This window comes from Xenopus laevis, chromosome 7S, assembly GCF_017654675.1.
Source record: "Xenopus laevis strain J_2021 chromosome 7S, Xenopus_laevis_v10.1, whole genome shotgun sequence".
NCBI lineage: Eukaryota > Metazoa > Chordata > Amphibia > Anura > Pipidae > Xenopus > Xenopus laevis.
Genome location: NC_054384.1, coordinates 94,129,193 through 94,147,757, shown reverse-complemented (window position 1 = coordinate 94,147,757; position 18,565 = coordinate 94,129,193). Strand labels below are relative to the sequence as shown.

The 18,565-nt window shown below is 39.3% G+C and overlaps 1 protein-coding gene across 4 annotated transcripts in view; it reads left to right on the top strand.

Annotated features, from left to right (window-relative positions):
- Window positions 1-13,379, top strand: part of LOC108697763 (POU domain, class 2, transcription factor 2) — a 78,232-nt gene extending 64,853 nt beyond the window's left edge. For 3 of the 4 annotated variants that reach the window (XM_018228111.2, XM_018228110.2, XM_018228112.2), the window contains exons 5-16: window positions 346-510; window positions 1,498-1,683; window positions 2,594-2,699; window positions 3,372-3,463; window positions 3,690-3,836; window positions 5,197-5,338; window positions 5,474-5,622; window positions 5,779-5,955; window positions 6,324-6,387; window positions 7,165-7,327; window positions 8,293-8,366; window positions 10,394-13,379. In XM_018228111.2, the coding sequence (XP_018083600.1) occupies window positions 346-510; window positions 1,498-1,683; window positions 2,594-2,699; window positions 3,372-3,463; window positions 3,690-3,836; window positions 5,197-5,338; window positions 5,474-5,622; window positions 5,779-5,955; window positions 6,324-6,387; window positions 7,165-7,327; window positions 8,293-8,366; window positions 10,394-10,662 (1,734 nt within the window). In that variant the 3' untranslated portion in view covers window positions 10,663-13,379. The remainder of the gene's footprint in view (window positions 1-345; window positions 511-1,497; window positions 1,684-2,593; window positions 2,700-3,371; window positions 3,464-3,689; window positions 3,837-5,196; window positions 5,339-5,473; window positions 5,623-5,778; window positions 5,956-6,323; window positions 6,388-7,164; window positions 7,328-8,292; window positions 8,367-10,393) is intronic. The other variant, XM_018228114.2, reaches the window with a different exon arrangement.
- The last annotated feature ends 5,186 nt before the right edge of the window (window positions 13,380-18,565 follow it).

Genomic DNA, 18,565 nt, shown 5'->3' with positions numbered 1-18,565 from the left:
ATATCAGCTGCTTGTTCTTGCCCAAAGAACTTTCTAATGCCGACTGGTTATTCTATCCATGACCACACTGAATTTGAGGATAAACAAAGGAAAAGTGACTACAATAGATTCTCACACTCAAATCACCCATTAAGAATGAATTTATGTATATTTAACTTTAATTATAAAGTGCTACTAGGATACACAGCTCAGTACAATTTTGCAATATAGAAAAGTACAATCAGGGAGGACAAACATTATAATAAATAATAGACACAGTAGGATGTCCCTGCCCTGTAGAGCTTACGATTTATATATGACCTCTTATCCCTGTGCCCTTTCCTTCTTCCCCTTTCTCTATTTTAGATTACAGATGAAGAATGTGGGGACCGGTCACCATCCCTCCCTGGCACTCCTGTTCCCCCAATGCCCTCTGCCCCTCCTACTCCACAGGCTCCACCTGCCCCTCAGCAGCCCCCAACTTCCCTTCCCCAAACACAGCTCCTCTTGGCTGGGAGCCAACTTGCTGGGGTGAGTAATCTCGATTTATACTAATACCAAAATGTTGTTAAAAGTTTATAATGGGCTGCTTACTATACAATCAAGCACTATTTTGACATTAGTCCTCTTCAGTAGCTGGAAAGATAAAAAGTGTTGCATTTATTAATGTTCTTGCTACCTGTGCATTGGATTATTCCCATAAATCGGCATCTTCCTTGGGACCCCTTGTTACCTAGGTACAGTAGAGTGGTGTTTTCCCTTCTCCACCCTCATTGTGGTGATGATGATGATGTTTATGTATTTGGGCCCCTCAGGAAATCCTTCCCCTTCTACTGAACACTGTTTGTCAGATCCGAGTGGCCTTCTAGTCAGCACAATAGGTCCATCTTTTAGAGAGACCTCCCTCGAGGTTTCCTTGTTCATAGATGGTTCCAAGAACCACAGATTCTTTGTTTGTTACACCCACACTACAGTATATTTGAGACTGCAAACACATGCCGCTTCAGCTGTTACTCAACTGCAGAATCCTAAGGAGATTTTATATAGCCATCTGAAAAAAACATTATAAAGTGTTGATTCCTGCTTCAGGGATATGTGCTAAGCTGTCAGCGTCTCAAGGTTTCTTTGTGTATATAAATATGTATGCACCATACTATCTATATCTCCCTTGTGTATGAGTGTATGGAATGTGCAGTAACGTATTGCATCTGCACACAAGTTGGTATTATTGAATGTACCCATTGGTGTGTGCATATTAACCATGCTGTAGCTATTAGCTATGTATTTGGTGCACTTGTATTTGCTTGAGACTTAACAAAACCCTACTATGAATCACTGTGTTTATCTGGCTGTCTGCTACTTTCCTGCATCTAATATATCTTGTCTTTTCTCCCTCCTTGCTTTACTTTACTCTTCCTTTCATCCATTTCTTTTTATTCCCACTATATTTCTTTATGTTCCCCTCTCTTCCCCTGTTTATTTCCCTCCTCTTTTTTCCTGCTTTTGTCCTGGCTGCAGCTCACTGCTCTCCTCCCTGCACAGCAGCAGTTGCTTCTCCAGCAAGCTCAGCTTCTTGCCGCTGCTGTGCAGCAATCCAACGCTGCCGCCGCCAGTGCATCCCAGTCCGGGTCTGAGACCCCCCCTACCAGTCAACAGCAACCTCACCAGCTCGCTCTGTCCCAGCCCATCCACCTCACTGCACAGGTGAGCACTTCAACCCTGCTTAGCTACTGTCATCTCACTCCACTCTCATGGCAATTTGCTTCTAAAGAACTCCATTTCAGCACATAGCATCGTACAGAAAGTATCTTATTGCATGCAGCATAATATAAAGCTCTTTCTCATTCAACATTACCTGGCTGTGACCACTTCTGCATCCATATCTGCATGATCTCAAAAACACATGGTGTCCACTTACAAAGCATTCTGTTTCAGTGTATCACAGGATATAAAAGGAAAGCAAAACGCACCTACAATGGTGTAACTTCTTGTAACCCAGGCCGATGGTAAATGGCTCTGTGCACATACTGCAATTATGTAGACAAACATACATTTATTGTGTGCCCTAAAAGTATTATATGCCCCTGGCTTTATGTTTCAAATGAAGCCAGTTTAAGTTTACATTCTGTAGCTTACAGGATTGTCTTGTACATTGGGTATACTCATAACAGTAGTGAAACCTGAGTTTTACATCCCCTGAATATTCCTGCATTTTACTGTTGTGGTCCCATCAATATAAAATTCATTATACATTTCATGATTTTACATTATCCTTTATTTTGCAACATTTTTTCTGGTCTGAAAAATGTAAAATAGGGGTTCTGCGGTAATTACTTTTATATAATTCTTACACAGGACTAGATTATGTTTTTCTGCTCACATCAGTGCTAGTAACATTTGTGACCCTGTGCTCTATTACATTACCATTATATAACATCAGCAGAACCATGTCTCTTGTACAAACCCATATGAGCTCACCAGTTCATACCCTATTTCTTCTTTCCATACACATAGATTTTGGTGCCCCTGATATTACACTTTATCTAAAGCTTACAACTTTTTTCTGTGGAATCATCTTGTACATCCATGTGACAAATTCTTTCCCCATCTTCAGGATATTCAACAGTTGCTACAATTACAGCAGTTGGTTCTAGTACCTGGTCATCCCTTACAGTCAACTCCACAGTTTCTTTTGCCCCAGGCTGGGCAGGGTCAACAAGGTGAGTTAAAGGAACTTAGGTATAGAAACAGGGCAGAAATATTGTACATTATATTTTGGGCTTCTATAACAGTCCAATGGACCCACAGCCCTTTAGCAGGGAAGATCTGTGTCTCCAAAGATGCCCCAGTAGCTCCCCATCCTCTTTTCTGCTGATTCACTGCACATGCTCTGTGCTGCTGTCACTTACTGAGTTTAGGGGCCCACTCACAATATACAGTACACATAGAATAGAAATGTCACAATATAAGACTGATTAATAAATAATTGCTGGTACATGGCAGCTCACAAACCTGCACAATTAGTATCAGAATTTGATATCAGCCCTGTAGCATCAGCTTCTATAAACCTAATTTTCTGCTTGATGATTTGCGTCAATCCCTAAGTTTAGCCTCTCAACAGCTGCTCAAAGCCCACTGAGCATGTCCGAGTCGCAGACACTCCTAACACAATCCAAGACGAGAAACTTCTGTGACAACTTTGAAGGTCTGGATCCTTGCTACTATAGAGAAGCTGAACCTTTAAGCTGATTTTATAAACTCTATAAAGTCTGGAAATTCTAGCCTTTTTAATTTTTAGGGTTTAGTTCTCCTTTAAAATAACTTGATGTTTACTTATGCTCATCAAGGGTTCCTCATAATTTTTCTAACTCTCTATTTAACTTTTCTTACAGGCTTAATATCTGCACCAAATCTCTTCCACCTACCTCAGCAAAATCAGGGGAACCTTCTATCGGGTCAGCCCAGGCCCAGTCTCCCCACTCAGGTGAGTAGAAACAATCAAGAATACATCCTGGACCCCAGGTCTGGACAAAGATTCAAAAAGGCCCTGGTATTTGTCAAAATCTACAAATTTCCAGTCCTGGTCTTACTGATGGTGTTGTAATATGAAAACACTCATGCTCTGAGCTTATGGTCTATTTATTTCCATATGTAGATAAGGGAATTGTAATTAGTAGTATCCAAAAAATATCATGTCTGTTTTTTTTTAGGCCGTATCCCGACCTGGTCCACAGGACACTTCTCTTCTGTCTCACTCTGATCCAACATCTCATTCTGAAGAGCCTAATGATCTAGAGGAGCTGGAACAGTTTGCTAGAACATTCAAACAGCGTAGGATTAAACTGGGCTTCACTCAGGTAAGTTATTCGCTGTACTGCATGGGCTGTGCAGTGTTGCTATTAGACATACTTTAATTGCACATTTATTGTTCTTGAGTACTTGAGTACTTTAGTACTTTAGTTGAAGTTATATTGTGCTCTAATATCAAGCTATAACTTAAAATCTATTTAGTTACACTGAAATTTCTGAACAAACATAATTATTTGAGTAGTGTTGTTAAAGGGATTCTGTCATGATTTTTATGGTGTCGTTTTCTTTGTTTACACTGCATATAATTCACGGTACATACAATATGAAGTTTCATTCCTGAACCAGCAAGTGTATTTTTTTAGTTATAATTTTGGTGTGTAGACAAATACAAGAGTCCTCTGCACTCAACCCATTATCAATATATTTAAGACATTGAGACATTTTGTGCATACTGCTACTGAAAAATGCCTTACCCTTTAAACAAAACAGGGATTGTTTGTCCATATATTGCAATATATTTAAGCTGCCAACTACGTCAAAGTCATCCCATATCTGGCCAGTCCTATGCTCAATTTTATCTGATTCTTTGATTCTTTAAGAATTCTATTGCTTCATTATACACTCTACAAAGGGACCAGGCCCTACCTGCAACTTACCTGCCGCTTTCAAAGTAAACCTCCATACTTGGCTGCCCTTTTATTAGACACCAGTGGGATCACCTGACTATAGCTGGGAAGGGTGGGAGCTACAACTTGTTTAAACTCTGTCTTAAATATATTGATAATGGGTTGAGTGCAGAGGACTCTTGTATTTGTCTATAAGTATTTTGTGGTCACAGCCTCATTGCACCCCCGCCTAATGTTTTTAAAAATTAGTGGTGAGCACAACTTTCCCTTGTTTGTTATAATATTGGTGTGTAGGCAGCTATCTCAGGTCATTTTGCCTGGTCATGTGCTTTCAGAAAGAGAAACGCGTAGGGCCTATGGAGATGCACTTATACTTTTAATCATGATCAATAAAGACTTTTTTTAACTTGTACTTTTGGCCATGTGGATTCCTCTGAGTGCCCGATAGCCCTTTCTCTTTGCTGCAAACATCGGTTCCCATGACAGTATCCCTTTAACAATCACATGAACGGGGTGATCCTGGCCCCTTTACCACACCTTTTTTGGAGCTGGAGGGGGTCCAGGGGGGTCCACATGCTAGTGCAGAGAAGCAGTTGGGCTCTATGCTCTAGAAGAGCCAAATTTCCAGTTTGCTGCTCCTGGTAACCAGTGGGGCGATGCTGCTTGAGGCGAGTTTCTCAATTTGCAGCGCCCCTTCACATGAAGTTCAATTGAGAGGAAAAGACTGAGGCATTGAGTTCTAGATGTGCAAAAACATTATACATGTGATTTTCTGTTGCAGGGGGATGTGGGCCTGGCTATGGGAAAGCTTTATGGAAATGATTTTTCTCAGACCACCATTTCACGTTTTGAGGCGCTTAACCTGAGTTTTAAGAATATGTGCAAACTGAAACCACTGCTGCAGAAATGGCTGAGCGATGCAGGTAAGGCTGGATAAATAGGAATTCTGTAAGGACACGGTCATGCATTCTACTGGGCAAGGCTATGGCAGTGCCCTTTGTGGCTATAATGTATGGTCCACCCTTCCTTCATAGTTTTCATGCATATTTGTTTTACAGAAACCATGTCTGTGGATAGCACTCTCCCCAGCCCCAATCCTCTGAGCAGCCCTGGAGGAGGATATGAGGGGCTCCCAGGCCGCCGACGCAAGAAACGCACCAGCATTGAGACCAATGTGCGATATGCACTGGAGAAAAGCTTTATTGTGGTGAGTGGTAATTAGTATATATATATATATATATATAGTAGAGGTTAATCACGTAGGAACCTCAATAGCATAACAGGCTGATGGAGAGACGGCTAGAGAGAGGAATGGATGATAATAATAAAATCTGGGGTAAATTTGCTGTGTATTAATTGACAGAACCAGAAACCTACCTCTGAGGGGATCCTTGTGCTTGCTGAGCAGCTGCAAATGGAGAAGGAGGTGATCCGTGTGTGGTTCTGTAACCGCCGGCAGAAGGAGAAACGCATTAACCCCTGCAGCAGCACACCGCTTACCCCCCCGCAGGGCAAGGGGTCGTTGTTTGGAGCACACATGGTAAAAATTCAATTTTATGCTAATTATCGCAAATCCAGGGAGAGAGGCTGCTTTATGGGACATTGTATAATAAACCAGCTGTGTGGCTATTACCTTGAGTTACTCACACAATATATATCACGTATCACTTAAATCTCTAATATAATATGCAGCCTACCAGGAAAAAAGGTGATCGTGTGATATTTACTACAGTATGCTACTACTAGCCTGAATGCAATGTCCATAGGAGACATGAATAAGCACCTGTGTGCAGCTTTATGGATCCCACAAAGTAGCCATGCTGTTGTTTTTTTTCTCCGTTCCCATTCTCCTTATTTTTCCCTTTGTTCCCCTCTCTCATTTCTCCTCCTTTCCTTGATCTGCTCCAGGTGTCACCCCCGGTGTCTGCCCCAATCCTCACTTCACAGGCTTCCAGTAACCTCAGCACAACAGGTAAATCTACTAGTCCTACAGAACTTCAGAGTCCCAAAAAACTAATGAGTAACCATGAGCTACTCTATCCCAATGGTACATGCATGTCATCTTACTTAAACCTGCAGTCTACTCTCTACATCCACAGAATACTGTGTCTCCTTTTTGATGTTTACATGATATGTCCGGTGTTAATTCAAGCATAAATTAGCCCAGTGATCCCCAACCAGTAGCTTGTAAATAACATGTTGCTCTCCAACCCCTCCAGTGACCTCAAAGCAGGTGCTTATGTTGAATTCCAGGCTTGGAGGCAAATTTTGGTTGTATAAAAACTAGGTGCAAAACTTGGAGGCAAAACTAGGTACTATTGAGAGCCTCAATGTAGGTTGAAATCCACATAGGGGCTACTAAATGGCCAATGGCAGTCCTTATTTGGCACCCCAGGAACATTTTTCAAGCTAGTGTTGCTCCTTTTACTTCTGAATGTTCCTCACAGGTTCTAAAGGTTGGGGATCCCTGAATTAGCCAATGGACAGATGATGCACTGAGGAAATGGTCACATTATGTGTTTGTATGCATGGAATTCATTATATTAGACATATTATTCATGTACAGAAAGTAAAAGTTTTGTTAATTTCCTAATACAAGAGATGTTCCAGTTTTTCTCAAAGCTCAACATCTAAACTACAAAGCTCAACAGGTTGGACACCCCAACATTACATTTATGCATCTGATTGCATTTATATCTGAACATCAGCTTCTCCTTTTAAATCTTTCTAATAACTTTATCTCTGGCAGTGACTACCTTACCTTCTGCAGTGGGGTCTCTTGTACACCCACGTCCACCCTCAAACACAGCACCACCATCTGCCACCCCTCCTCCAAGCAACAGCACAAGCGCGAGCCCCCAGAGCAGCACCCATTCCTGTCTCAGCCTGACAGGACTGAGTCCAAGTGCTGGGTAAGTGATGGAATGTAGAAAAACATGGCTGTACAGATGCATTGGGGTCCTGATATGAAAGCTCTAACTGGGAAGTTAATAAAGGTGGCAGACTTTGCACAATTAACTCATATTAACCCGTAGTAACCAGTCACTATCTGCCCCACTGCAAATTATTTTTCAGGCCCCCAAAATGTCTGGAGGTTGACCTGTTTTACCAATATTTATTTAACTTCTTTATGAATTAAGGTCTCATGGGGCCCCCCTGCAGCCCCTGTAGTTGCACCCCTGGCAGAGACCTACCTTCCACATTGTACACAAGCCCTATCATCTCTTATGAAACTTACATGTGTGTGCCATACACATCCATTTATACGCTTATGGGAAATGGCTGCTAATAGTGCAAGGGTGTGTTATCACAATTTATCAATTATAGTATTGTAGCTCTACAGTATCTAAACATTTAAAATGACTAGGTAACTTAACCCAAGCCTGGAGTCATTTCATGAGGGCAGTTGAATTTGGGTGTTTGAGCTAGTTGGCCTCATTGCTGTTATTGTTTTAACTGGAAACGATACTTTTTTTTTTTTTTTTTTTTACCTTTTTGTGGTTTCTTTTCTGATTCAGTTGTGCCGATTTCTGTTCTCAAGAATTGTCAATGATGAAGTCGATTTTCCTATGTCATTTTTAATTGCTGTGAAGTGAACGTTGTAGATTTATTTTCACACTGTAACTGTTTTAGAGCAAAAACCTAGAAAATGCACGTCTTTAGGTCTAAACATGGGCAGTCCAATATGTTTATTAAAAAAAATGATGGTGTCATTTACAGTTGTATATGGCAAACTAATGCCGGCTGTGGGCCTCCACTTGGACAGCTCTACACAATGTAGGTAGAGCCTTGTATTGTTTTAGGGTTTCTATATGTACATACTACTGTTATCCAGAACTTTTTGTGCCTGCTCTGACCCCTGCTCTTGATCTTGCAGGGGAACAATGCTCGGGGTCAGCGCAGGGTTAAACCCGGCCCTCATGGCGGGAAACCCTCTGGCCACCATACAAGGTTTGTCGGACAGGAAAAGTCACATAACTACACTGGGTCAAAATGATCCTTCATAGCATGCTCCATCACATTACAACATGAAATTGTATTTGCCCCTCATCCCATATCCCAAGTGTGGAACCAGCTATCACCTTCATTATATTGGATGTGGATTTGCATGTAATCAAGTTTGAATTGTATTAGAGCAATTGCAACAAATGTAGATTAGGGGGGATTATTTACTAAACTCCGAAGGCAGAAAATCCGAAAAATTATAATTAATTATAGTATAAAATCGGAATTTTAAAAAAACAAATTTTTCAGAATTTATTATACCCCTGCCGAGGAGAAGTCCCAAAGATTTTATTGATCTGCGCCGGGTTTCGTGCAATAATCCGTAGTTTTCGGGCAAAAATCCGAAAGAATTTGACTTTTCGGGTGGGAATTCAGAAGAATTAGTAAAATTCGGATTTTTTCCCATAAACAAAATTTTCGGGAAAGAGTATTGATAAATAAAATGAAAAAACCCATGCGGATTTGGTCTGAGTTTTTTTTCCAGGAAATATTGAGATAAATTCGGACTTTGATAAATAACCCCCTAGGAGAATAAGCAACAGAAGCTGCAACTCATATGTGGTCACAGAAATATGATGGGGTGGGACATTGTGCTTGGATATGTACAGACTTAAAAACTGTCTTGCACTTTAGCTTTGAGCCTAAGTTAATTGCACAAATGGAGAAGTTAGAGGGGTCTGTGTATCCTTATACTGTACAATGGAGCTCAGAGAATTACTCCAACCAGGTAACACCATCTCAGTCCTTATGTAAAGTTGCTCCTAGTTAGATAAATAAGTTAGAGAAGGTGCTACATAAATTACGTATAATTTCCCCTAGCCTATCTACATGTGTGTGTGTACATAAATTGTCTCCATGATGTAAAAGAGAAGTGTTATGTCAAAACACTAAAATGTTTTGCAGCTAAATAAAGACCCCCATCTCCACTGTTCTTAAAGGAACAGTTCAGTGTAAAAATAAAAACTGGGTAAATAGATAGGCTGTGCAAAATAAAAAAATGTTTCTAATATAGTTAGCCAAAAATGTAATGTATAAAGATTGGAGTGACTGGATGTCTAACATAATAGCCAGAACACTACTTCCTGCTTTTCAGCTCTCTAACTCTTGAGTTAGTCAGTGACTTTAAGGGGGGCCACATGAGACATAACTGTTCAGTGAGTTTGCAATTGATCCTTAGAATGCAGCTCAGATTTAAAAGCAAATGGTTATGACCCATGTGGCCTGGTAACCAATCAGTGGAAACCAAGAGAGCTGCAAAGCAGGAAGTAGTGTTCTGACTATTATGTTACACATTCAGTCACTCCAGCCTTTATACATTAGATTTTTGGCTAACTAACTATATTAGAGACATTTTTTTTATTTTGCACAGCCTATCTATTTACCCAGTTTTTATTTTTACACTGAACTGTTCCTTTAACAATACAGTTGGCATCACCTAACAAGGATACTGCTGCTAATAAAAATGTACCTTTGTTTTTCTATATGCCGTGGACTTATCAGAGCAAAAGCTTAGTTATGATGGGTTACTTAAAGAAATGTATCTAGTGCTAGTAAAAGACCCCCACTGTCAGCACCAGATAGTTTAGGCCCAGATGCAATTAGTAGCAGCCAGTATTACAGGTGCTTGATCCAGTTGCAACAAAAATACAGAACCTGACTATCACAAATGTTCTTCCTATCTACATGTCATGTCTCATTACTGTACCACTTTGTATTATTCAGTGCCTTGTTCAAAGTATTCAGACCCTAGACCAATTTATTGTATAGCAAATCCTGCAATGAAATTTGGTTCTCAAACCAAATCTTACGGAAAAAGAAAACTGAAATATTTTGTTGTTAATTGCACATTAAGGAAAAAATAAAAAGGTCACAGAGAAGTAAATTTCAGCATAGGATTTGTTATTCAGTAAAAAGAATGTATTGAGAGCATTGAGATCTAGATCATAATTTCTTCATATTTCTTTTCTCCATAGCTCTGACCAGTGGTGGCTCTCTGCCGCTCTCCGGACTTGACGGTGGCCTTCTCCTGGCTGGCAGTTCCAGCGCCCCCAGCCTAGTGAGCCCTCCACTCTTCCTGAACCCAGGGGGACTCCCCCTCATCAGCTCAAGCCTGGCACGCATACCTTCTGCTGGTGGAACTCCTAGCCTCTCCCCTACTTCTACCACATCCTCTGTAGAGGCTGCTGTCCCCACCCTCCAGTCCAGCCCTGGAGGCTCCCAGAATGGTGGAGAAAGTGAGTGAAGAACACATTCTCCCCTTTGAACACCCACCAGCACCCACGCTGAGCCTACTCTAGCTTGGTGGCTCTTGGATACACCAGGGGGGAGAGGCTTGAGTGTATTTTATGGGCGCTGCCTCTTTCCCCTTCCCCCACTGAAGACAAAATATGCGTGGAGTGGGGTGATGGAACCAAATATAACAAAAGAAGAACCAAAAAGAATTTTAAACCAAATAAGAACAAAAACATTTCAAACCTCGGAAATACTGCATAAAAACCAAAAATGTGCTAACCTCTCCTCTGGGGTACATTGTGTTTTCCTCAACCAAAGGATTTCATAAAGACTGAGCTCCCTGCTCTCTTGTTTCTATTGAGCTATGTGCCATTTTTTTTGTTACCATTGACAGGACGAGTTGGGAGGATAAAACCAGAAATGGTGAGGGGTTTGGGGATATTCCACCCCCTCTTCCATCCTCCTCTTCTTCTTCTTCACTCCCCCATAACAGTGTTGGGAGTGGAAAGGATAACAGGGGGAAAAAAACGCTTTATCCAATGCGTAAAGAGAGAGAGACCGCTTATGGGTTGGGGTGCATGGGTGAGATGTGGGAAATTAGGGTTCAATAAGAGCCCCCCACTTCATTCATAACACTGTTCCCACCTATACCAAAAACCAAAACAACAGCTTTATCCAAAGCCTATCATATTTCTAGAACCTCAGAGTAATTCTGTGTATTTGTGTCAAGTTCAAAAATCCATTTAAAAAAAAACAAAAAAAAAAACATAGTTTATTATGGAACCTTTATTTTGCTTATGTCTCACCAGTAATGAACATCAACTCAGCTTACTGCTTTAAATAGCGTCCTACTTTATTATCGCCACCCCCTGTGATCATTTCACAGCCCTCATTACAGAGAAATATGATTTTATTTTTTAACTCCCAGTTTGACACAGTAATAGCAGACTGTTATTTTTCTGCTAAGCAAACGGAAATTTCTATCTGCTTCTACTGTTCTCCCACCTCTCCCCGGATGCTTATTTAGTTGTTCTTAGATCTCATTTACGAAAGCTACATTTTCCTTTCCCCCTTTTACGTCATTTTTCCAGTATTAATATTTATATATATTTTTTAACTCTTGCTGTGCACAATAGCATATACAGTAGGCTTTGTATATTTCCGAACTGCACCCCCATTGCCTTTTTTTTTATCATTTTGTATTTATTTATTTATGCTGCCAAAATTTATTTTTAGCTTTTTTTTCTCATGGGATGGATTTTCAGGATCACATGTCTCCATGGGTGGACAAAAAATGTTTTTTTAAATTTTTTTTTTCAAACCAAAAAATGAAACCAAAATACACACGATGGAAATACCAAATAAAAAAAACTTTCTTTGCCGATGCTGTGCCAAAGTACAGACTCTGAGCTCCGGCGAAGAATGGAATATAACAAGAAATAGTGTTACCAAAAATATTTCATGTTCCCCCTCCTTCTGCACCCTGACTCCCACGGACAATGAAAAGGCATCAAAAGGGTAAGGGCTGCAGAGGTGCGTCTTTCTCTGTCTTATATACCTCATACGAAGAAGCCGATATATAGAAGAAACTCAAGGAGAGCGTCTTGTTGAAACCAAAAATTTTAAATTCCAGTGAGGTGTCACTTATCTCTCCAGCCCTCCGTCCAAGCTTTAACGGCCTCTTGAAAAAAATCTTTCGTTTTTATTCTTTCCATTTTTTTAATTTTCTATGTGAGTTTTTAAAAAAAGAAAAGCAAGTTTCTCTTCTGTGCCAAAGGATAAATAAAATACAGATAAACTATTTAACTTCAGAGAAAGCACCAATGAAATGAGGGGGAACTGACAACATACCAAAAAATTACCGCACCAAAAGGAGGACCTATCTGAACAAGGGATAAATGGAGAGAAAATGTATAAAAAAGGAGATAAAGACCAAAAATGAAAACTCTCCTTTTTTCAATTCTTTTTTTCTTCTTCTTTTTTTCTGTTCTATTTTGGAAATGTGAACTTTGAACTTTCTTAAAGGGACGTGGATCTCATGTTAGCTTTAGTTTTAGAAGTGATGGACAAAATTAATTCAGGGGAAAAAAGAAAAGAAACTACTATGAAAGGGAACATGTTACAAAACGCTGTTTGAAATTGCATAACCTGTTACCTGATGGATAGGTTTGCCCCTCTAATGCAAAACGGCCTGCTGGCAGCGAAGGGGTTGACTTCTTTTCTACTAACAAATGGGGTTAAGGCTGTGGCTTTTTTTCTAAAAAAAAAAAGGGGTGAGGGTGGGCATGGGAGGAGTCAAGTTGGATGTAGATGCAAAGCGGGGGTCAGACTTACCGGCCAGCGTACCAAAGAATCATCTCTTCACCCCAGGAAGCTTAGGGAAATTTCCTCAATCCTTATTTTTTAGCATAGTACTATTCCAAACTAATATTGTCATTTACCACTTATAATGTTTGTGAATTTGGGATCTCAATATCAATTTCTTTGATGTGCTGTAGGGAACCCAGTCTGATACTGATGCAAAATTGTGGCCCTACCAACGAACCCAGGGCCCGGGATTGAGTTATTATGTAAATTGGAGGGTTATTGGAGGTATGCATACTGTTTCTGAAGGGCAGCATAGGACGTATTGAACTTGAATGGCACAATCTACTGTATAACTAAGGTGTGGGCAACGTGTGACCTTCTAAATGATATTAAACTACTTTTGTAGGTGTAGTTCAGCAACATTTGGAACACCACAGGTTATTCATTCCTGGTGTGACTCATTACCTCTTCTTGTGCACACATAAAGACTCCTCCATACACATGCTATATAACATTAATATATGGTCAGATAACCCTTATTTTAGTGGGGAACAATCCTCCATTGAACAAAATGCTATGAAATATGAACTACATGTGGGTGTGGCTGTGCCCAGGTATACTATAAAAAGGGATTGTATTGCCTCAATTCTGATTAGGGCACAGGTATGGGACCTGTTATCCAGAATAGTCGGGACCTTGGGTTTTTTCTTTCTGTAATGTGGATCTTCATACCTTACGTCTACCAGAAAAACATGTAAACATTAAATAAACCCAATAGGCTGGTTTTGCTTCCAAAAAGGATTCATTATATCTTAGTTTGGATCAAGTAGAAGGTACTGCTTTAGTCTTACAATTATTTTTGGATTATTTGATTAAAATGGAGTCTGAGACTGCGTTTCCGTAATTCTGAGCTTTCTGGATAACAGTTTTCCGGATAACGGATCCCATACATGTACGACTCATCAACTGTTTCAGCCTAGCAAAATGGTAACACCAGTTCTAAGATATATATATTAGAAACATCAGATGCCAATGGAATCTTTTCATAGCAGGTTTACTCCCTTTATAAGAAAGGAAATACAAGCCCTTTCATTTTTGCTGAATCTTAGACACTTAAATATATGTTTACAAGAGAAAGATCATTTATATTCTTACATATTCAAACAGATTTCAGCAGACTTCCATGTACATCTGTATGTTTTTACTCTAAACACATCGGCATGCATATACCTGCGTTCAATATGTATCCAGTGAGCAGGGCTTTTACTGCAAATACTTTCTGTCTATCAGCTTATTTAAAAATGTCTGTTGTTATTGTTATACTTAAAGGGGAACTCCAAAAAAACATAACTTAAGCTTTTTGAAAAGTAAACATAATTTCAAGCAATTTTGTAATATACATCAAATATGCAGACTTTTCATGATTTTTAATGGTTTAGAACAGTTCCCTAAGCCTAGCTCCCTGCTCTCCTGCTCATCTGTCTGACTACTTTGCTAAGCTGGCTGACTACTGTTACTTTGTATCAACAGCCATTTGTCCTCAGCCTGCATCCTCCAAACCCCACAATTCCCTGCACACATGATTAAAATAAGGAAAGGAACATCACAATGCAATGCATTGTGGGTTATGTAGTTCCTGCATGCTGTTGTGAAGAAGTTGTTACAATTTAGTTTAGTCCCTCCTTCCCTGCCAGGTTTTCAAATGATGCAGAAAGAAAAGAACTGTTAAAAAGCTACATTTCAGCATAGAAAATGCCATGTATTCATACTTTTTGAAGAAAACGATAACGGTTATAGGTATATTAGGGGTTTCTGTGTTATGTGGGCCTCTTTATCAAATTTTGGTTTGGAAGCCGGAGTTCCCCTTTAATTTTCCCATCTCCTTGGTATTCAGATTGATTTTGGGAGGAGGAGTGCGGAGAGGGTATTTAATCAATTTCCCTACCATTTGTTTAGTGCAGGTAGCAGGTCAGTGAAAGGAAGAGACTTATTGGGGTGGTTGCAATGATAAAAGCAAATATCCATTGACACTTAATAAATATATTACTAGAACAGGCAGAACAAATCTTTTATTCAAGCCCTTGTCTTTCATATTACACATTGAACATAGGTGTATCGTATTCCTTTACATAATTATACTTTATCAGTACCCTCTAACACATGGCTCTTCAGTGCTTAAATACTATCAATCCCATCATCCTCTCAGAGACACCGGCTGTTGGAAAGCTGTGGTTAAATAATTACCCATATATGTGTCACAGTTTAGCGCATCTGATAATATTGGTCAGTACCTAGTGGTTCTTAAAATACTGCACTACTGTGATCACAAATTCAATTAAGTATGGGTCAAGGCATAAATCATAAACAAAGGAATTGGTTTGTGGTTGAAAAAAAAATATCCAAATGTGCTAATATCTGATATATGTCAACCAAAATTGTGAGTTTTTTTTTTTTAAAATATGCAGCTGGCACCAAGGTTTGGGCAAGAATTTACAGCTTATGCTTAGTTATAATGAGAATATAGATGCATACTTATTATACTTTTATTCACAGTTATAGAACACAAAACTCCTTTTTAAACTTTGAAAGTAATGATATGACTTCTCTCTTGGAATGTATGAAACCCAACTACATTTTTGAGTTTCAGTTAAACAAAATCTATTCCCCATTAATTGGATTAATTTTCCTTAATAGTATGAAGGAACAAAACCTCTTTTTTTTAATACATACAATTATATCAATATATCTCTTGCCAAAGACTAATTTAACAGTTTATCACCAATAGGTGGTTTTGCCCCTCCCCCCTGAATTTTACGGAGAATGTCTCAGTCTAATGGTCCCCATAGACGCAAAGATCTTTCGTTGGTGAACAATCAATTTCACTGCAATCCGACCAATCTGTCAAGTTATCGTGAAGTTAGTGGGAATCGAACGATCGTTATGTTTTTTTGTACATCTGTCAGAAAATGGATCGGCCAGGCTAAAAATATTTTATCGGTCCCAGTGCAATCTATCTATGTTTGCAGGGCCGACCAGTTTTCCTGCCAATATCGCTTGAAATGATCTTTTTAGTTGATGGACAAATCGTACATCTGGGGGCCGATTCACAAAGGGTCGAATATCGAGGGTTAATTAACCCTCGATATTCGACTGGGAATTAAAATCCTTCGACTTCGAATATCGAAGTCGAAGGATTTTAGCGCAAATAGTTTGATCGAACGATCGAAGGAATAATCCTTCGATCGAACGATTAAATCCTTCGAGTCGAACGATTCGAAGGATTTTAATCCAACGATCGAAGGAATATCCTTCGATCAAAAAAACTTAGGCAAGCCTATGGGGACCTTCCCCATAGGCTAACATTGAGTTCGGTAGGTTTTAGATGGCGAACTAGGGGGTCGAAGTTTTTTCTTAAAGAGACAGTACTTCGACTATCGAATGGTCGAACGATTTTTAGTTTGAATCCTTCATTTCGAATTCAAAGTCGTAGTCGAAGGTCGAAGTAGCCCATTCGATGGTCGAAGTAGATTACTTCGAATCCTTCACTCGAAGTTAGTGAATCGGCCCCCTGAACTATCATTTCGATATAATCGTGGTCTCACGATAACGAAAAGATCTTTTAAAAATCTTTACATCTATGGCCATCTTAAGTCAGGGGTGCCCAAAAGATAGATCAGACCAGTAGATCCTTAGCTGGTGATCAGATCTCAAGACACTGTCAACAAACACTGCCACCCTCCTGTTTCATGCTTTTCATTCAGATATATATTATGTTAAGGTTTCGTAAGAAATAGTTGCTTAATATAGAAATATCAATTTTCCCATAAATCAGTATTTAAGACATATTTTCCATGGAACAGAATGCTAACAATGCTTTTATGGATGTAGATCATAATTGGGACAACATCACTAAATGTAGACCTTGCTTTAGTAAAGTATGGGCGCTCCTGGGCTAAGCAATTTGGCAACTACCAATCATGTGTGCCCATATTGAAAGGAAAGCTTATGAGAAATACAGGTAGATACTGAAGACCTTTGCTGGTTTTTAATAATGCCAGATGTTGAGAATAGCAGAAGAGACAAGCCCTAATCATGCAAATGCAGAGATAGATTGTACTGTTAAATAAAGATATGCCCTCGTACAGCACAGTCCGGTTTTACCGTGAGATATTCACACCACTTATCTAATGGCTGAGGGGTTTGGTGTAGCTGTAGAAATGGGTTATCAGCTCTGTATATGCATTGAAACATACTTTGTGCTATGCATGTTTCATAGGATGAACAAATCTATATGTGTGTGTGTGTGTGTGTGTGTGTGTTTAATGACATACTGATGCATCTCATAAATTCCTTTGAAGCAGTTAAAGGGAAACTAAAGGCTCTAAATTTACATGGCATATTTAGCAAGTCTGTACCATTTCTTAATGTTAAGGTAAAGCCCTCCAGATGTACCTTCAGTGATTCTTTGCTTCTAGAGCTCAAATGTACATTGGCCTTTGGTGTAAAACTGGATATAAGGGAATATTTCCCCTTAAATTAACTGAACTTGACTCTTCCAGAGGGCAGATACTGTAGACCCATGCAAATCATGCCTTTGATGCAAAGGTAATGTAATAATGTAACCTGTGCATTGCCTACTGCCTTGTTTATAATTAGTTACTATATAAATAGACTGTCACTGGAAAGCCATGTGGTTTGCTGTAATTGTCAGCCTATTAGCCTTCATTAAGAAGCAGTTCCTGTTTAATTTATTTTAGTCGATAGCTATTTAATTGACTCCTGAGTGACCCATGAATCCAATTTCCAATTAGGAGGTAGCTATGAAACGCTAGTTCTTCATTCAGAACTCTAGAATTATGTATGGATGATTTATCTGTATTCTGCTGCACAACCATTTCAGCCTTTTAGATGTGGCCAAGCATATTGGTAAAAGCAAAATATATCTGGAGAACAGTAAATGATATCACTTAGTTATTGTCCCCAAAATCAGGGCTGGCACTTTCAAAGATTATATCTTGACACAGTTCTGGTTGAGGTTAAATTGTATTACTGTGCTACAAAAGTTAATCATTCATATTATTGATTGTTGTACTGCCACACAAGATGGGAATAATCCTGTTGGTTTAACCCTAATCTAAGCATTTTGTTTTGTGTTAATGAATCACAGTTTTAACAAAAATATGCTCTGTAAGATTCCTAGCTAAATTTTGACCTTGTTCCCACAAGCAGCTTTGTAGGGCAAACATTATAGTGTGGAAACCTAAATGAATCACATAATGGTGTCAAAACCTTTTTTTGTGATTTTAATGTGATTCAGTCAATCACATTTTTAACGCTTTGAAAATGAAATACATGACTGGCTGTCAGGTCACATACAAGCCCAGCACGTTGGCTGTCATAGACTGTGAAAAGCCAATTTGATTCACTGGGCTGTGTTGTCCAATAACCTCCATATTCAGTTGCTACAAAAAAAATAAGCACAACTAAGAAACATTTGGCAATGCACCAGACAGATTAGATTTTTGATTAAAGGGCATGTAAAGGCAAAAAAATAAAATCCCATTTTTACTTTCTTTAATGAAAAAGAAACCTATCTCCTATATACT